Source organism: Tetrao urogallus (genome assembly GCF_951394365.1).
Source record: "Tetrao urogallus genome assembly, chromosome: 14".
Lineage (NCBI taxonomy): Eukaryota > Metazoa > Chordata > Aves > Galliformes > Phasianidae > Tetrao > Tetrao urogallus.
The window spans coordinates 17,471,042-17,488,965 of NC_136827.1; the positions used below are offsets into that span (position 1 = coordinate 17,471,042).

Here is a 17,924-nt window from a genome sequence, read left to right on the forward strand (position 1 = left end):
TTAGCTGAGGGAGGTTATGTTGGAGCGGCCTCCCGGCGGTGCCACAATGCGCTTGCTGGCAGAACGAATGCCTTCATCAATCTGGGTACCTGGAGCACGAAGGGAAAGGGAAAGTGACACCAAGAGGATTTTTCCCACTCAGCCACCGGGAAGGCTGGGGTCTTGATGAAAGGCTCTGGGCCACCGATGGCAACCTCTCTGCCTCTGACTGAGGAAGGACCCCAAGGAGAGAAGTGGCCACTCCCAGAGCAGATGGTCCTCCACGTGTGGACCCACACAGCACAAGCAGAAGTCCAGTGCTGCACTATGGCTGCAGCCCAGCCCCCCGGCCCAAGGCACCATGCTCTGCCAGTGCCATGCTTACCTGACAGGCTGAACCCCGACTGGTGGAGGTTCCTGACAGGGGGCGTCTGCCGTGTGGGGGACCCCCGGGTGGATCCCACAGGGGTGCCACCCTTGGGGGTGGCAGTCAGGTCAAACACAGGTCCATCATACATGCCCCGGGGCACAGCGTGCATCTCCGCCATCTGTTACCAGAGAGGAATGGCACAGTGACACTGCAATGCTTCCGCAACGCCTGTGAGCTCACCAACACCGCCAGCATCCTGGCACATGGATTCCAGGCTCCCTAGTCCCACTGCAGAGGCCACTCACACTGCCAACCCCGTGCTCACCTGTCCTGCATGCCCGAGACCTCTCTGAAGCATGGAGGTCTCAGCCCCACCTCCTGCACAACAGCCTCCCACTGCGTGCTGAGGGACTATGCAACAGGACCCCCTGACATGGGTTTATTTTGTGCAGATGAAGGCCCTTTTTGCTCACTGTCCTTTTTTTTAACTCAACTTTTCCCTTCAGGTTCCTGCTGCAGCAGGAAGGCAACAAGGGAGCAGTTGGACCTGCAGCACCCACTGCTGACTCAGCCCCATGTCCTTCCCCTCACTATAGCACACTACCAGCACAGAGGTCACAGCTCTGCCCAGCACTCAGCAATCCCCAGTAGGTTCAGCACATGCAGGTTTACAGCACTTTTTCCATCTTATCAGATACACTGGAGGGAAAACAATCAGCTAGCTGGGAAAGGGGCAATTTGGGTTAACAGCTTCACAGCTCTTTCTGCCGGCATCCCCATCTCCTTACCTTTCTCCTGGCTTTGATCCGCTTGTAGACATAGTCAGGGAAAGGGCTGCAGGGCAGGAAGCGCCCAGTCCCCTGGGTCACGTGCAGGTTGCCATCCTCCAGCATGATCTTTCCCTGGCATATGACAACCAGTGGGGCCCCACGCAGCTCCATCCCTTCAAAGATGTTGTATTCAGCTGCCTGCAGCAACCAGGGGTGACAGTCAGGAGAAACACAAGCACTGTCTGCCCAGTGAGGGCTGCTCAGTCCCCTCACCTCATTGACAAAGCCTCCAGGGCAGAGAGAGCACACCTGTATAGCCTTGCTGCCTCAAAGGCCTCCTGCCCTTCACAAGTCCATCACACCAAGAACCCAGCTTAGCTGGGAAAAATTTGGACTCAGAGGAGGAGAAAAGCCCATTGCAGGCTTGGCATAAGGAGAGCGCAAGGCAGCTCGGTGAGAAACATGCTGCAAGCAGAGCCCAAGGCTCAAAGGCACCCTATCCTGCAGTCACACCTGCATTGCCCAGAGCCTGCATCTACCAGCAGGGCAGCACCAAGCTCCTTGCAGCAAGATCACTGTGTGTAGCACTTCCCACACCCATTCCCAGCTTGAGCAGAGGGCTTACAGACTGGTGGGTTTTTGCCGTGACGATCTTCACTGCATCAGGATCCCAAATGACCAGATCACTGTCTGAGCCCACAGCTATTCTCCCTTTCCGTGGGTACAGGTTGAAGATTTTTGCAGCATTAGTGCTCGTCACTGCCACAAACTGGTTTTCATCCATCTTTCCTGTGGCCTGCTCAGACACAGAGAGAACAAAGCACCCATTTGGGGAAGGGAAGAGGAAAAGCCCAGGTCTGGCATTAGACAGACCAAAAGCTGGAGCGATGCTCACATATCATGGCTATTCGCCCTGTGGCAGCTGTTTCTCCTGCTCCAGCTTGGTTCAGCTCACAAGCAGAAAGCAGACGTGCCACTGGGCACTCAGCCCTGCTGGGGCAAGGACACAGTGCTGCCCGTCAAGTCTGCCCACTCGCTGCTGGGCTGGCTCTTACCACTGCTTTGTCCCAGATGACAGACATCCGTTCCTCGATGCCATTGGTCCCCTCTGGGATCGCTGTGAAGTTGTCTTTTCCAATTGCTTTCTGCGCAGTGCTGAACGTGCAGTGGGCACTTCCTGACACCTGCAGGTCACCACTGGCATGGTGATAATAAGAGCATCCTGAGCCATTTCATAGTCAGACAGAGGCAGAGACACGAGGGACTAGGAAATGCTCTGCGTATGGGCAGCCCCCACCCAGCTCTCTGCCAGGAGGACAGGACAAGGAGCTGAAAATCAGCTGGGTTTGAGGGGAGCTGGGGACACAGCTGCCACCAGGTGGAAGGGAACAGGGCCCAGGCCGGCTCCTGCAGCAGCTGGGAGGGAAGGGCCTGCAAGTGCTGGACTCCTGGCCCCAGACCTCTGATGGCACAGATGCAGCAGCTCTGCACAGGGCCACGAATCATTCATAATCCATTGGTAATCTCCATCTTCCTCCGATAATTTCTGCCATATGTCTGACTGACTGCAGAGCCAGAGATCCAGCCTGATGACAAAACATGCTTCCTAATCTCCACCACCTTTGCTCTGGTGAAAGAAAACAAACCAGCCCTGCAGCTGCTTCTCCTGCCAAAGCCTCAAGAAAACAACTGGGAAAGGCACTAGGACAGAACTGTATTGGCTGCAGGGCTCAGAGGTGCTTCTGCCTCTCCTCTGAGGTCTGGGGTAAATTTGGTATTGAAACAGCAGGAAAACATCAAAAATCAAGTTCAGGAGTTGGGCTCACGTTTTGCTGTTTCATTAAGACCTGCATCTATCTCATATGTTCAGATCAAGCAGAAGCACACACTGCTCACTGCCCACAGCAAAATCCCAGGCGAGGTGCACATTCAGACCCCATATGCATGGGCACCTCTCCTGCCAGCCAAAGCAACTCCACACACACTCAGCACTGCCCCTCACTGGGGCACAATCCCAGCTTATCGCTCTGCTGTCACACCTATTTCTGACCTGGCATCCCATGCTCATCTCAGAGATGTTTCCAACATTACCTCAAAGGTTGTTTCCATTTGTCCCCAGGCAGCCGTGCCCAGCTAGCACAGAGCAGCACCACACACAGCGTTCAGCTGCAGATGCAGAGCAGTGAGGCTCGCAGCTCACATGTAAGCACAGCCAGCAAGCAGGCACTGCATCCCTGGCTGTGGTGCATGCCTTTCCAGTGAGGGGATGGAGGACAGCTTTGAGGGAAAGGTCACCTCAAATTGCTGAAGTGCTTCTATTGTTTGCTCTCCACTTTCAACAGATTCCTTCCCCCAGTCCCTGCCTTTAGGGTAAAAATCATCTACTAATCCTGCCAGACGAGCACAAGCTGTCCCTAAGGGCCTCATACTCCTTGCAGATTGTTCTACTGTTCACCTGTGGACAAAAAGCCAGAAAGCTATTTGGCATGTGGGTCCCCACCAGCTATGCCACCTGTGCCCCCAGACCTCCTCATGCACAGCCACATCCCAAACCTCACCTTCTGCTCCTCCCACAATCACACAACTTCTACAGCTTAGTCAATGCTGTCACTGACAAATTCTGTGTCATCTGGCCCTCATTTCTTTCCCTTCTTCAGGGCATTTAAAGCTGTTTGTGACTGCGTGCCATAGTATTTTTCTCATTATTGGCGCTATGCCTTCAGTGCCTCCCTTGACAGCCATTTCATCAGGCAGCTCATTAAATCCCTGGGGTGAAATGGTTCATACTGGAATAGTGTCTAGGCTACCTGAATACTCCCTGGCCTCCTCTCTGACTACTCCAGGCCAAAGGTGCTGCCTCCCACTCGCAGTCACTGGCAGAGCCACAAGACCAGGCACAGCCTGCCTGGCTGCTACTGCTCACCTGGCCAGCAGGGTGTTAATGTAGTCAGGGGTTGTGGGATCTGGGCTTAGGGGGGGTGAAACCACAAACGCTGCAGCCTTGGCCCAGTTCTTGCTCCAGTAGTGTGTTCCATCAGTCCCCAGGCTGGCTGTGATGGGCTCACCGAACACCACATTGCCTGGAAAAAAGAGCAGAGAGGACACAGGTTTGGTGATTACAGCAGTCTGATCCTTGTCTACCTGTTGTGGCCTCTAGAGCAGAGGGGAGGGACTGCTGGGCCAGAGACCTCTCTGCTATCACAGGAACTGTCCCAGTCCTTCAGCTCCAGTCACAGAGCATGACGGGAGCATGACAGTGGTGCAGACCTAGAGGCACATCGGCCATAGAGGCTGGGGATGTACCCAGCAGCTTCAACCACCTGCATGTGGATGGTGTGAGTTTCCCCAGAGAAAGCCCTTCACGGAAAGCTTTAGTCTCCAAGACCCTCTCTGACCCATGCCCACACCTTGATGCTACCTGATCCCCGCAGCCCTTCGCAAATCAGGTAAAACCTCAACCCCCCCAGAAGAAGGGGTAGCTCTGGGCTGCTTAAAGAAGGGGTCTGAACCCAACAGCCAGGGCAACACCAAACCCAGGACTTCAGTGGCAACAGTGCGGATGCATACAGCATCAGCTCACCCTTTTTCCTGGCTTGTGAGATGAGGTCTGCAGCACTTCTGCTCATCACTTTAGTCACATAGAGAGGGCAGTTGGTCTGGCTGGCAATGATGATGGCTCGGAAGACGGCTTCTGCTTCCAGCTGGAAGAGAGAACAGTGTAGCTGCAGAGGAGCAAGCACAGCAGGTAAGGAGGGCTCACTGCTGGCTGTGCTCCCTCTGGTACCTGGGGAGGCTCCAGGGCCCAGCCTGCAAGTGGCAACTCTGCAGGGCTGCAGCATGGAGCTGGGCAGCCACTTGTTCCCCTGCCTGGCTCCAGTTCTGTCAGCAGCAAGAGGAGCTCAGGGCCAGCCGCCCACACCTGGCAGCACGGCCGCAGCCAGCAGAGGCAGACACAGCTCTGCCTCTCTAAGCTAGTTTAATCGGACATTGCCCTGCTGATGCCTGGGGTGCTGCAGGCTGTGCCCTGGTGGGCTGCTGGGGTCCAGCTGTTCCATGAACCAGCTGCTGAGTGTCCCGGCCAGCCTGCCGCTGCAGCAGGGCCCATTTCCACCACACGGTTATCTTTGAACTATGACATCAGCCCTTGCTCAGCCTGAGCTCAGCTCCAGACGTTCTCTAAGTGTTAGCTCTGCAGCTTGGCTTCAACCCTTGGCCTGAGACAGTTCAAAACAGAAGCCTTAAAAAGACAACGCGCAAACCAGCCAGGAAAGGCAGGCACCGTGCCATTGCTGCCTGCAGCTGGCAGCTGCTCCGTGCTCCCAGCAGCAGCGGGCCACTGCGCTCAGACAAACACACGAGTGCACCTCACACAGTTCTGAGCACCATCCATCAGCAGAGTGAAAACAGTTTTCTTCTTCTGCTTAAGAACTCTTTTGAAAACATAGCAGCCACACTTACAGACTTGAGTGGGCTTTAATACATGGCCGGGGGCAAACAGCCATCACTGAACACCCTTCAAAATTGATCCAGTCTGGAGCACCATCCGGCACTACCGAATCCCACCACCACCTGCTAGAAGAGCATGTCTTCAATGCCCACAGAGGTCCTTCCAGGACACAGCAGATCCTTGGACCCTGGGCCACCCTCCCAGTGCCTTGCCAACCACCTGCAAGTCTTCAGGAGGGTAGCACATCACTTGCACACCACTGAATGTTTTCCCAGGTTGAAGATGTGCTGGAAGAACAACACTTTCTTTTCAAAGATAATGATATCTGAGATTGGCTGGACAGACTGAATCTAGAGCTTTCTTGCACTGCTCTCAGTTGCCTTAAGCTCTAATGGCATTTCAGGATCAAACACTCCATAATGCTTTATTGGCTTTGGACAAGAAGAACTGCAGCGTTGAATTATGATAACAGGAGAGTTCTCAAATCCTGGCACAATATCCTGTAACTGCAGGTTAGCCTGCCAGCTAGTGGCATCAGGTCTAAGGCCATAAAAAAAAAATAAGTGTACATTTACACATAGAGGAACTATGATCTGTTTTTTTACACTGAGTCTTTTCTCTTTATTGTCTCACACCTCAAAAACAGTAAGCACTGCATTACGCTAGGCTCTGTCATTACCAGCTACCACACAGTCAACTTCTTACACTGTTAATTTAAGCCAATTGATTTTATTTCTGCAGACCCCGAAGTATGTATCTGTCACTGCTCCCTACTCGGTTCTGCTGTTGTTTTCATCTTTCACATGCCACAGAAAGTTAAAAGCAGCTCTCTGCAGGGAGCTATCTCAAGAAAACCTATCTAAAATTAGACACAACTCAGATTAACAGACCAAACAGAAAAATACCCTGCAAGCTAAAATTAGAAATAATCTAATTAGTGTCTTCACAATGACTTGTAACCAGGAAATTCCCCCTTTCCTCCCCTCCCACTCCTTCCACCAATGGTTTTGTCTGTCTGACTTTGAAACCCACATTAGACCCTAAGCAGAGATTAAGCAGGAAGAGGCTGGAATCTGTCTGCTCTCAGACACATGAACAGTGACCTTTCAGAGGGACTAAAACTTGCCTTTCTATTCTCCTCGGGCCTCTTACGCTCTGGAATCCCATAGAAAATGAATGCTGCCAAACCTGCCCCAAGTGCTGCTACAGCTGTACAGAATTTTTTGTTGATTACTTAATCTCTGAACAACTCAGAAGCCTTCATTTCTCCTAGGAGACTCCAGTTAGGTGGAAAAACACTGGTCACAAAAGAGCATCTCACTCTTTCTTGAGCTGATAATGAACAAGACAGTATTATACGCACGTTTAGCCGTGTGCAGTACACCCTACCACAGCTCAGAAAAGCTCTGCCATGCACACTGCTCTTTGCCTTACCTCCTCAGGTCTGCTCAGCACATGGCCCTCTGGGCCGGTGATTCCCATCTCCAACATCCTGGCCTGCTCCTAGGACACAGAAAGGACAAAGGAGTGTTATCAGGCTTTGAACCTGCCCCCACCCCTCCTCATGGCCCAACAGAGCTGTCACCACACTCTGTACTTAGGACAGGCAGATAAACAAAGGGTCTCTCTTCGAACCTCACAGAGGCTAGTATGAGAACATGAGAAATTCAACCAGATGAGAAGTGCTAATCTTCTCCTGACGGGAGAAAAAGTGGCCATTGTTGGTGACAGCATACCAGGCAAAAAGAAGCGAACAGCCTCAGGACAGCCCTGTGGTACCAAGGAGCCACCTCCTTGCTGACACGAGGTCCCCATGGCTGCAGCACCCCCCCACACTTCCTCTCCCAGAGCCCCCCAGTGCCCTGGCTCCCCTCCCAGCAACAAAGAGCTCAAAGACAGAAACCACACCGGCCTCTCAGCAGGACGCAGCCAAGGGCACCAAACCAGAGAGCAGCTCAGCTGGTTCTCAGCACCGCTGGCACCTGCAGAGCAGCACTGGCACTCACTGCCATGTGGGACTGACACCCAGCACTCACCAACCCAAAGCCTTGGAAGAGGAAAACTGCAGCAGTTTCCAAAGGGCAGCCAGAAGGGAGTGATGGCAAGGGAATGGCAGTGACAGGCTGCTGCTGACAGCTCTGACACTCAGACAGGGCACACCGGTCCCAGAGCTCTCCCACTGCTCTGGGAAGGGCAAAGCAGCAGCTGGGATGAGACATCTCCTTACCAGGACTGTGGGTTCAGACCTCACTCACGCCACTGACAAAAGCTTTGCAGTAATAAATTCCCCAGTTATCTGGTGGTCCTTTAAAATCCTGATGTGTTCCTGGAAAGTTCCACCCATTCCAAATTTCTTTTTATTTTAGGAAGAAAAAGAGCAGCTGGGATCTGCTTTCTTTCATCTATCAGCCTGTCTTTGTAATCCAGCAGGAAACCATCTACTTAACAAAACTTCGGCCAGCGTGGGTTTTTTGTGTTGTTTTTTTTTTTTGCTTTAATGTCACAAATATTTTCACTGATTTTGTTTTAAAAAAATAATAATTTCGCAGTATCTGATATCCCTTTAAATTATCTGGGTTTTTATTATCTCTAGAAGATGACAATGCTTCCTGTAATAAGAGAATCATACACTTCAAAACAATCGTCCTTCTGATTCCTTGGTTTATCTGTCACGCCCATTTGAAATGGAGTTTTACCTACTATTGTTCCTCAAAACATAGAAATACCACGAGGCAGTTCTTCTATGCATCCCAAAGGACAATGCTGAAGGGTTTCACAAACTCTTTATTGCAGCTCCCACCAGATACTTCACAGCAGAAAATCTCGGTAAATCTGATACTGCTGCTGAGCAGCAAAGAGATCACCTTGCAAAAGATGCCCACGCAGCTTTAGTGTCACATTACAAACATCCCACGTCCAATCAGCCCAGGATAGATTTCCAGTCCCTGCACACCTGAGGAGTAGCTACCTGTGCAATTATATCCCCGTTTTCAGCATGAACTTGAGCTATGGCACCCAGCTCTCCCAGGCAGCTGAATATCTCATACAGCTGAAACAGAGACAAGAAGAAGAGATTACCACGCAGACAGACACACTGCCCTGGCTTGCACACGACCGTAAGTCTCCCGCGCTGTGCCCCCAGGAGAGCTGTGCAGGAACAGGGGCAGGCAGGACCCACTATCAGCTGCACAGAGAACGGCCTCTGTGGTCGTACTGGCCGTGCCTTCAGCATGCTGCCTGCTCCCTGAGGCGCTCTCTGTCCTCTCCTGCCCACCCCCTCTGCCTGCCACTCTCTAACGGAGAGCCTGGCCACTGAGAAGCACCTCAGGGCTTGTGAGCGAGCAGTGCGGGGCTGCCTGAGGGTCGCACCGCTCAAGGCAGCAAGGATGAGCAGTGAGCAGCATGGAAACCCCTGCAAAGCACCTCACGTCAGGCTGCGGAGCTATGACCACACAGCACTGCTGCTAGCACTGCAACCACACACAACCAAAGCCATAAAGGAGTTCCTACCTCAGTGTTTGACATCTGGTACAAGTCCTTGTAGGCCATGTAAACCATGAATGAGTTGACTCCTAGGGGAAGAGCAGAGAGGAAATTGAAGGAGAGCGAGCCAACAGTTTCCCATCCCCAGACACAGGGGAAGCACTGAGACCTGGGGAAAGGGCACAGGAGTGGGCTGGCAGGAGAATCTCTGCTTCAACTGGAGGTCCTGCCATTCATCCACAGAATGCCAACTCTCAGCTCAAGGCCAAGCAGGATCCCATCACGCTCACAGCCAGAGGAGCAGGGGTAGAGCATCCGCCACCTTCCCCTTTCTGCCAGGTCCCCCGCACCCAGCCAGGGCAAGGAAGAAAGGGCAGCAAACCTTTCTCCTGGACCATGGCATGCAGCTCCTGCCGGACGCGCTGGCTCCAGCGGGGGATGTCCACGTGCAGCGCATAGTCACAGCAGGCCTTCCCATCTGCCCACTCCCGCCACTTCTCAAATGCCTCCACCAGACTGGACTCGGGGTCAGGCACCACGTGGTCCACTGCAGGGTGACAAGGAGTCATCAACAAAGGCTCCTCCGCCAGACGTCCTGATGTGCACCCCTCCGTACCCCTGCTTGCCACAAGGCATCTCTACCACCCCACACTTGTCTCCCAGCTGCTTCCGGACAGCCCTCAGCATCTCTATGACTTCCATCGTCCCCTTCAATTGCAGTTACTGGGGGGAAATGCACACAGCTTTTACTTAAGAGCTTCTGGCAAAGGACCATGGGCTTTTACAGGCTTCTGCTGAGAAATGAGCTGAGAGCTTCAGGGCCTCATTCCTCCTCACCCCCACTTCCACCTCATTAACACGGTCTCCTCCCACACTGCAACACTAATGCACCTATTACAGCCCACCACATAACTTTGAGCCTGCCACACCATGATTTTTTTGGCCCAAGGGAGAAGGAGAACTGGCAGGGAGAGGGCAAGAAGCCCACTCCTTTACTGGAAGGATCAATAATTGCATCCCATGTATCCCATTTCCTGCATCCCATGAAAACCTGCAGTGCACACTGCTGTGGCCACTGCACAGCAGTAAAGCTTGGATCTGCAAGCACTGCATGCTCACGGTCTTTTCCTCTAAAGGATCTCAGAATGTCCTTTCCTTTTTCATTAGCACTGTTTATTTCTGAGCAGTGCAGGATGCCAGGACATTGCTCTGTTTCTCTGCTCAGCATCATCTGAGCATCACACTGCCCTATTTTTATTTAACCAGGCAGAAAAAAAAAGGGTTCTTTTTTTTTTTTTTGTTCCTTTTCGAGGTTCTTGTGGGCACCAGCAGCTGCAGATGTTGGAGCACTGCAGAACACAGGATCTGAAGCTGTGCAAAGGGCCCTGTGCACACTTTTATTCCCAGCACTAAAGGTCCCACAAATTCATCCTGCACTTCACAGCCTGCATTAACAGACAACGCAGAAAAGATGAGCACATAATCATGGATCTTTAAAACAAAGAAGATCATGAAAAGCAAGCAGGAAAAGAAATAACTGGGCAACATTCCAAAAGCGAAGGAAAAACAAAACAAAACAAAAAAAGACTAAGGAGCTTCACTTGGATTGAGGTTTTATTGCAAATGCCTTCCCCAGCTCAGAACAGGACCACGTCCAAAATGCACTGCAAAAAAATGCTTGACTGGGGACATGGGAGGGAACTAACGAGAACTGGTTCACATTCGCACAGCTATCCTGATATACACCCCCTTCACCCTCAGGGGCTGCACTCTGGTGAACTTGCCTCTCACTTTGGCCTCTCACTGCTCTGCCTCCCCAAGGCAGCCCAGAAGGTGAGCTGTGCCATACCCTGTGCTTTACTGCTACCCTGCACTCACGCAGGAGAGCTGATGCTCTGAGAGGTTTCACACTGTAATACCCGAAGAGACCTTTCACCCACTGGTCAGAAAAAGTAATTTCCAAGGCCCTCTTAAACAAAAAGATCCCAGAACTCTGCTCTACTCAGACCTGCCCTGCCACAAGTTGCTGGTAGCAAAAGCTAGAGCTGCACACTTGGCTGCAGTTACTGTTCCACTCGCTTTTCCATTAGAGACGCCAGCAAGGCAGGGAGAAATGTGGGCTGGCCTGGCAAGGACAACAAACATCCTCGACTGAGTCTCTGAAAAACCATCGATGCCAAGATGGCTCTCTGGTCTCTGCCACTTTGCCTGCAAGTTTCTGAGCTCCCAGAGGGACTTCCCTTCCCAGTCCTCTCCCGTATTTTCCCAAGCATCAGATGTGTTTACTCTCCTAACTGCCTCTTCCAGAGGGCAACAATGACAGTGTTGCTCATCTTTCTCTTTCTCCAAAATTGCCCCTAAATCTTCCCTGTCAGCTGCCATCTCTGTCCATCTTTGCTGCCCTACACAGGAACTTCAGCACAGCCCTCTTTGTACACCCTCTGAACAACAACAACAAACAAATCTTCAGAAGTCATGGAAGTCAATATCAAACAGATCCCATGCAGTTACAGAACTAACACAGCAGTGCTTTAACTCCTCTCACAAGCACAGAGCCTGCTGGGTGTTGTCTCACAGGGGACCTGCCTGCTGCACTCACTGATCATTGTAGTCCCACCAGCCAGAGCTGCTTTCGTCCCTTGGAAGAAATCATCCACTGCTGTCATCCCCTTGTACGGCATCTGCAGGTGAGTGTGGACGTCAATTCCTCCAGGGATCACCATCTTCCCATTGGCTTCTATGGTTTTGACCCCTCCAGGGACAATGAGATTGTCTCCAATCTGCCTGATGAGACCACATCAAGATGGTGAGCCACACACAGAGGAAAACCAGACACCATATAATGGATCAACAGGTCAGGAGGGGGCAGGCCAACCCCAGCCCAGCAGCAGTGCCTTGCTCCTTCCCAGGAACCAGAGGTGAGACCACCTCACTGAGCAGCCAACTGTGAGGTTGTCCGGCCTGCCCAAAATTGCAATCTGCATAGTCCTGGGAGGGCTGCCATCTGTCCACCTGCTTTAGCAGTGCCTATTGTGACACCAGCTGTCTGGGGCAGCCCCGGCTCAGGGTGGCCAGGAGCATGGTCTGATGAATACTCAGATCTCTGCACTGTTGGTGAGAAGCTGCCCAGGTCACCTCATGCCCCACTGACCAGGAGCCAGGCACCTGCAAGCATTCCCAGAGCAGCAGTCCCACCTGCTCAGCTGGGACTAGTGCTCCCCAAGCCCCGACACCAGCCCTGCCTCCAGTAAGCTGCACCCCTAATCTCCCCTCACCCCCGTCCTTCTGCCCACCTTAAGTAAGGCTCAAGTCTGAGGCTTACTTACAGAGAAAGATGATTTCCCACTGTAATGCCACAGCTGCTAGGCCAGCTCAGGGCTCGGCAGGGTCTGGCAACACTGCTCCAAGCACAAAACCCGGTGGAAAAAGGACAGACCCTCTCCCAGGACCTTCCTTCTCGCCTGCTGCCCTCGCTCACCCCAAAGGATGCTACCAGCAGGCCCACACGGTAGTGAAGGCAAGACCCGAGGTACACCAAAACACCTGAAAAGAACAAGCTTAAACCTCCACTATACATCCACTCAGAGCTCATACTGAGGGCCCTCAGGAGAACAACCGATATTCTCCTCCCTGGACACATCAGTTCTTCTGCCAGAGCACCTGAATGCGGGGACTCCCTTCACTCAGCCCCCACCCCCTCAATCCCTTTATCTGCCCATATGTAGCACTCAGCCTTCAAATCTCTTCTTTCAGAAATCCTATTTTCAACAAGCCTTCCACAGTCTTTCCAGATAAATCAAGATAAAAGAAACACCAGTTTTACTGGAAGACTTCTGATTTCCTTGACATGCTGGGGAGGCAATTGAGCAGCAAATTCTACTTTTGCATTTCATTCAACATATCCACTTTACAGTTTTTTTCTTTAGAATCCCGCAAGTTCTGCAGACAGAACTGCTTACTCCAGTGTCCTCGCGGCAATACATCAGCAGCTCTTCCCACCATTTTTTAAGATGAATCCCTCAGCAAAGGATTTAAACTGCTCACTGTATTTTTAACAGAATTCATTTTGGAGAGTTCCAGTTCCGAGGCAATGGAATTCTGCAGCCTTCAGGCTGCGGACGAGGCAAGGGATTTGCCCAGGAATATCCAGAAGATCTGTTCAACTGCAGGACCTGACGCTGGTACATGCCTAGGTATGTGCAGCAGTCAGTCAAGACTGCTCTCCTCCTTGAGCTAAAAACAGCCTCACAGAAATACAGTCCCACTTCCTGAAAATTATGTATCTACTGCTAGATTTTTAAAAGATCAGTATTTTCCTCTTAGCATACAGCAAAAAATGGCTTTTCAAGTCCCTCTGATGCAAACTGTCGCGGTTCTTTCCGCTCACCCAGTTTGGAGCTGGTCCCCATGAAAAATTTGCTAATTTTGAACTGCAGCTTTTAGACAGCAGTTATCATTGCTCCTCTGTAACAAATGAAGAAGCCAGAGGGACCCAGAGGTTTGGCATGCAGTTCCTGAAAACCTCAGGGAGGAAGATAACCTCCTGAACTCCTCATTAGTGCTAATGAATGGGATCTTGGGCGGGGTCCCTCATGCTAACACTGGTGACACAGGGGGACACAGGAGGCAGAGAAAAACTTTGTTCCTGATGCAATTAGATACAGCTTAGTTGTACAGTGGACACTGAGTCACCAGGTCACCAGTCCAGCTGCAATTCAGTCATTGGAGTCACTACATAACCACGTCCACTTATAGGTGGAGAGCTGAGCCTCCAACCAAAGTGACCTGTGACATTTCAACAGCTGGCAAGCAGGATGCAGACTGCATCCACAAAAAGCCAATAACCATCTAACCGGAAGCTAATTTAAGGGGAGACAGAGTGGAACTGTGGAAGTCCCATACTTACTTTATGAGACCATCTTCCATGTAAATGTCAGCATAGAATGACTGATCATCATTGACTATTCTCCCTCCTTTAATAAGGAGACGATCACTCTGTGAAGAGAAAAACACAGCAGAAGTCAGCAGCAGGCAACACACATTTCTCAGATACCAATGGAGTGCTTCTCCTGGGTGCTCTCCTCCTGCATCACACAGCTCACTGCAACAGCAGATACTTCAGGAAGTTTGCATCTGCAATAACATTTGGAAAACAGAACGAGCACAAGGACTGAATGTCACCCAGACCAGAAACGCTCTTATGTTCCCTCCCGCATTCACACTTTTGGACCTGGGCAACTGAGAGAACAGAGACTGTGCTGCAGGGAACACCATATCCTGAGGAATATGAGCTCCATCTTCTACCTCCCTCTGCACAAGTCTGAGTGCTGGCTGCATGTGGTACCGGGGCTAACACCCTGGCCTCATACATGGGTTCCACGTGTTCAGGTGACATTATCTGCTCCTGCTTTTCTAGAGGACATGCAGACTTCTTGATTGCTTGAAACACACCCAGCACCATTCCCAGCTTTCAGCCAGCCCTTACTTCCCCCTTTGCTCCTGCAGATGCCTGCAGCCCCAGCTTCAGGGTGCGAACCCCCTTCTCTCCCCACCACCACCACAGCACAAGCCCACACCCAGCTGCTGACAGCCTCTGCAGTTTCACATGCAGAAGCATCTTGAGGAGCTTGCACCATTAATTCCTCTAAGGGAGCTGGGCTTGCTGCTCTGCGGGAGGGGGGAAAAAAAAAAGAAAAAAAAAATCACTACTGCACGGTCATTCACAGCACAGAATCCCCTCACACCCCGCAGCGCACAGCCGCCAAAGAGCAAAGGCTGGTGCGCACTGCAAGGCAATCTCACTCGTGTGGCTCAGACAAAGAAACTGGGTGGGGAAGGCAGCACGCAGCACGGTGCTTTCAGCCGCTGCAGCTCAGCTTCCCTGGGCTTCTCCCTGGCAGCACTGACAGCCTTCAGCAGCCCGGGCTCCACAGCTGAGATAAGGCCATCAGCAGCACAGGACTGGGACCCTCAGCAGCGCAGGCTGGAGCCATGCCTTACCCCTCACACCCACAGTCCTCTCTGAGCAGAAGACCCAGCTCAGTTCTCCTCTCTCCTGACTGCAGGTGGAACACTGAGGTCTAACTGAGGTTTGCATGGAGACAGCCAGCAGGTCACTGCCTGCACACGGAGTTGCTACATTGGCTGGTGGCATCAAGGTCACGGGCACCTCTCACTTCCATCTGTCTCTGCTGCAGCCCAGCCAGGCATGCTGACCAGGAGCACCAGGTCTGGGCCCACCCAGCTGCACACCTCAGGCGATGCCCAGGCTTGGGGCCATGGAGCTCAAACACAGACAATACTGCTAACAGACCACTGATCCTCCTCAGCACAGGGCACTTGTCCTTCCTTCTGCTTCTATACAAATGTCATCTCACTAACAATACTGCAATTTTAAATTCAGAAAACACTAAAAGCGTGGGACCACAGACATATCACTATAGCCTGTCAGTCACAAGGGAAAACAGCTGAGCTGTGGCTCCTAGGGATGCAAAGGACTGGTATTTAAGTATCACTATGAGAAAGGCAGATAGCAATTACCATGCAGCAGTATCAGGCACAGGCTGTAAATCAGGGCTATGATCAGAAACACAACACTCCAGTTAACTCTACATACAGTTTCTCCCATTTCCCCCATATGCCATGGCAGACCCTTGTTTGTTTTAGCTAGCCTGCTGGAAGAGAAAAGAGCCAACCTGCCCAAATCCAAAACCAGACTCCGGTATGTCACACCCATAGCCTTCACACCTCCTGACTTCCCCTTCTGAAGTCCCGGGAGTCCAGTCTTGCCAGCACGCAGAAGCAGCAGCACACACTGACGCTGACCACCTCTTACTGCTCATCAGACAAAGGGCACACGGGCTCTGGTGGTGTGGGAAGCAGAATGGAACACTTGACAATTGCTGAATAAACTGCTAATATAAAGTCAAAAAATACACCCACACACAAATGCAAACAGTCACTTTGTGACAGACATGAAGGGCTGCTCAGTACTCAGCTAGTTGCTAAATAAATAAGGTTGCTATACTCACTACAGCTGCAGCACAAACAGGGCCTTTACTCAGGGGTCAGGCTCTGCCATGGGGCCTGCCCCATGCCTGCCCACCACAGCACCCCTGCGCGCAGCAGGAGAAGGGCTGTGCTGGTACCGCCTGATAACAAGGAGGAAGAATGCAACAAAGTAAAACAAGGAACATCCTGACACCCCATCTCCAGGCTCTGCATTACTCAGGGGAGCTCCCAGACATTGAGAAGACAGGAAAGCAGAAAGGAAGAGGATGAAACAGTTTGGAGGAAATGAATCTGAATTAATAGGCAGCTTCTGCAGCACATGCATCCAGAGTGGCCCAGATCACAATAAGCCCACTGTTCTCCCACCAGAGCTAGGCTGTGCCTCTCCACACCCACCGCAGGCCACGTCACTGGCACTGCCAGCAGATGGGAGGCAGCCCCTCTCCTCCCGACCCACCAGCAGCACTGCCATGTGTGCCAGGGCCAGCAGGGCAGCAGGCAGCGGGCAGCAGCCTGGCTCTTACAAGGGCTGCGTGTGGCTGCAGCACAGGGCTGAGAGGTGCCCCAGGGCACACTGCCAGGCCCTCACTGGGATCTCTGCCACCCCACACCTCTGTCCTGCTGGGCAGCTCCATCTGTGTGCTGGACACTCTGTTGCAATGCCTGCTTGCATTTGGGATCAGTGTTAAGAAGCTTTCAAAACCATTACCCGTCTCCTCATGCCCACACTCTGCTCTTGATGCTCTTAAGCATCATCTGGCTATTTGAGATCCTGAAGTATCAGGAGACTTCTTAAAATCTCTTGGTGTGATGTGTAGCAGGGAGGGAGGCAGCTGCTTCCAGAGGGATGCTGGATCCAGCCAAGAGCACTGCTCACCTCACTAACTAAGCACAAGGGCATCGTTAGGGCAGCACAGAAGCAGGTGCATGGCTTACTGCTCTTTACCTTGAAAAAGAATAGACACTAATTGCAAAGGTGTGACATCAGCAGCTAAATGTGTTCTTATTAAGGGACTACATGAGTGTTGAAAAGCCTCAGGCTGGAATGGCAGTGACAGCAGAGCCATGAACTAACTCCTTTTTCCTCAACACTTATGGCCAGGTGTGGAACAGAACTGCCCAGTTGGTAACTGAGGCTTTTCTCCCCACACAAGACGCCAACCAGCCCCATGCAAACCTCTTGATTTCCAGAGAGGCTACAGATGTCACAGAGATGTTGCCTGTGGGCTCCGATGAGATGGCTGAAAGGAGTGAGCACAGCCCATATCATGAGGAGATGTGGGAGCTCCAGACCATCTGGGATAGAAAAGGCTTTTGTGACCAAAACAAAAAGACCAGAATATTTTGTTCCAACCAACAGTTCCACAGATAGCTATTCTGTGAAACTGTGGTAAGGCATTTCCCTTCTTTGAACCTCTACTTCTCTTTCTGCAGGGATAGGAAAACATACTGTCAACAGAAGGAAAGGAAATATTTTGATTATGCCAGGGTGGGGGGAGCTAGCAAACATGCAGAAGGTTTGGGGTGACTCCTGAGCTCAGTGCCACAGCATTGGCACGCATCTGGACAGTAGCACTACATGTACTGGAGTCTGATGCACTGTGCGCAGCGTGAGCTGCAGTGAAGAGCTCTTGAGCTGATGAAGCAGGCACCGAGAAAGCCAAAATATTTCATTATCCTCCCCCCTCCTCTCCATTTTTAAATCCACACCACCACCAACACACATGCCCAGACTTCCAAACCTCCTTTCAGTGGCCACTGTTCGCTTGTAACGCTGTCACGTGTCACTTTGATCAGGCTCTTCCAGTTCAGGTTGGGAATAATTTCACACCAATTCACCCCACGCAAACAAATGCACCCCTCA

At 51.8% G+C, this 17,924-nt stretch overlaps 1 protein-coding gene across 2 annotated transcripts in view; it reads right to left on the reverse strand.

Annotated features, from left to right (window-relative positions):
- The window catches only part of DPYSL3 (dihydropyrimidinase like 3), a gene marked incomplete at both ends in the record, with an annotated part of 29,319 nt that continues 11,395 nt past the window's right edge, over positions 1-17,924 (reverse strand). For both annotated transcript variants that reach the window (XM_079542469.1, XM_079542470.1), the window contains 13 exons: positions 1-89; positions 365-527; positions 1,138-1,317; positions 1,745-1,915; positions 2,175-2,316; positions 4,043-4,199; positions 4,700-4,820; positions 7,001-7,069; positions 8,535-8,615; positions 9,077-9,138; positions 9,432-9,596; positions 11,649-11,833; positions 13,956-14,044. In XM_079542469.1, the coding sequence (XP_079398595.1) occupies positions 1-89; positions 365-527; positions 1,138-1,317; positions 1,745-1,915; positions 2,175-2,316; positions 4,043-4,199; positions 4,700-4,820; positions 7,001-7,069; positions 8,535-8,615; positions 9,077-9,138; positions 9,432-9,596; positions 11,649-11,833; positions 13,956-14,044 (1,674 nt within the window). The remainder of the gene's footprint in view (positions 90-364; positions 528-1,137; positions 1,318-1,744; positions 1,916-2,174; positions 2,317-4,042; positions 4,200-4,699; positions 4,821-7,000; positions 7,070-8,534; positions 8,616-9,076; positions 9,139-9,431; positions 9,597-11,648; positions 11,834-13,955; positions 14,045-17,924) is intronic.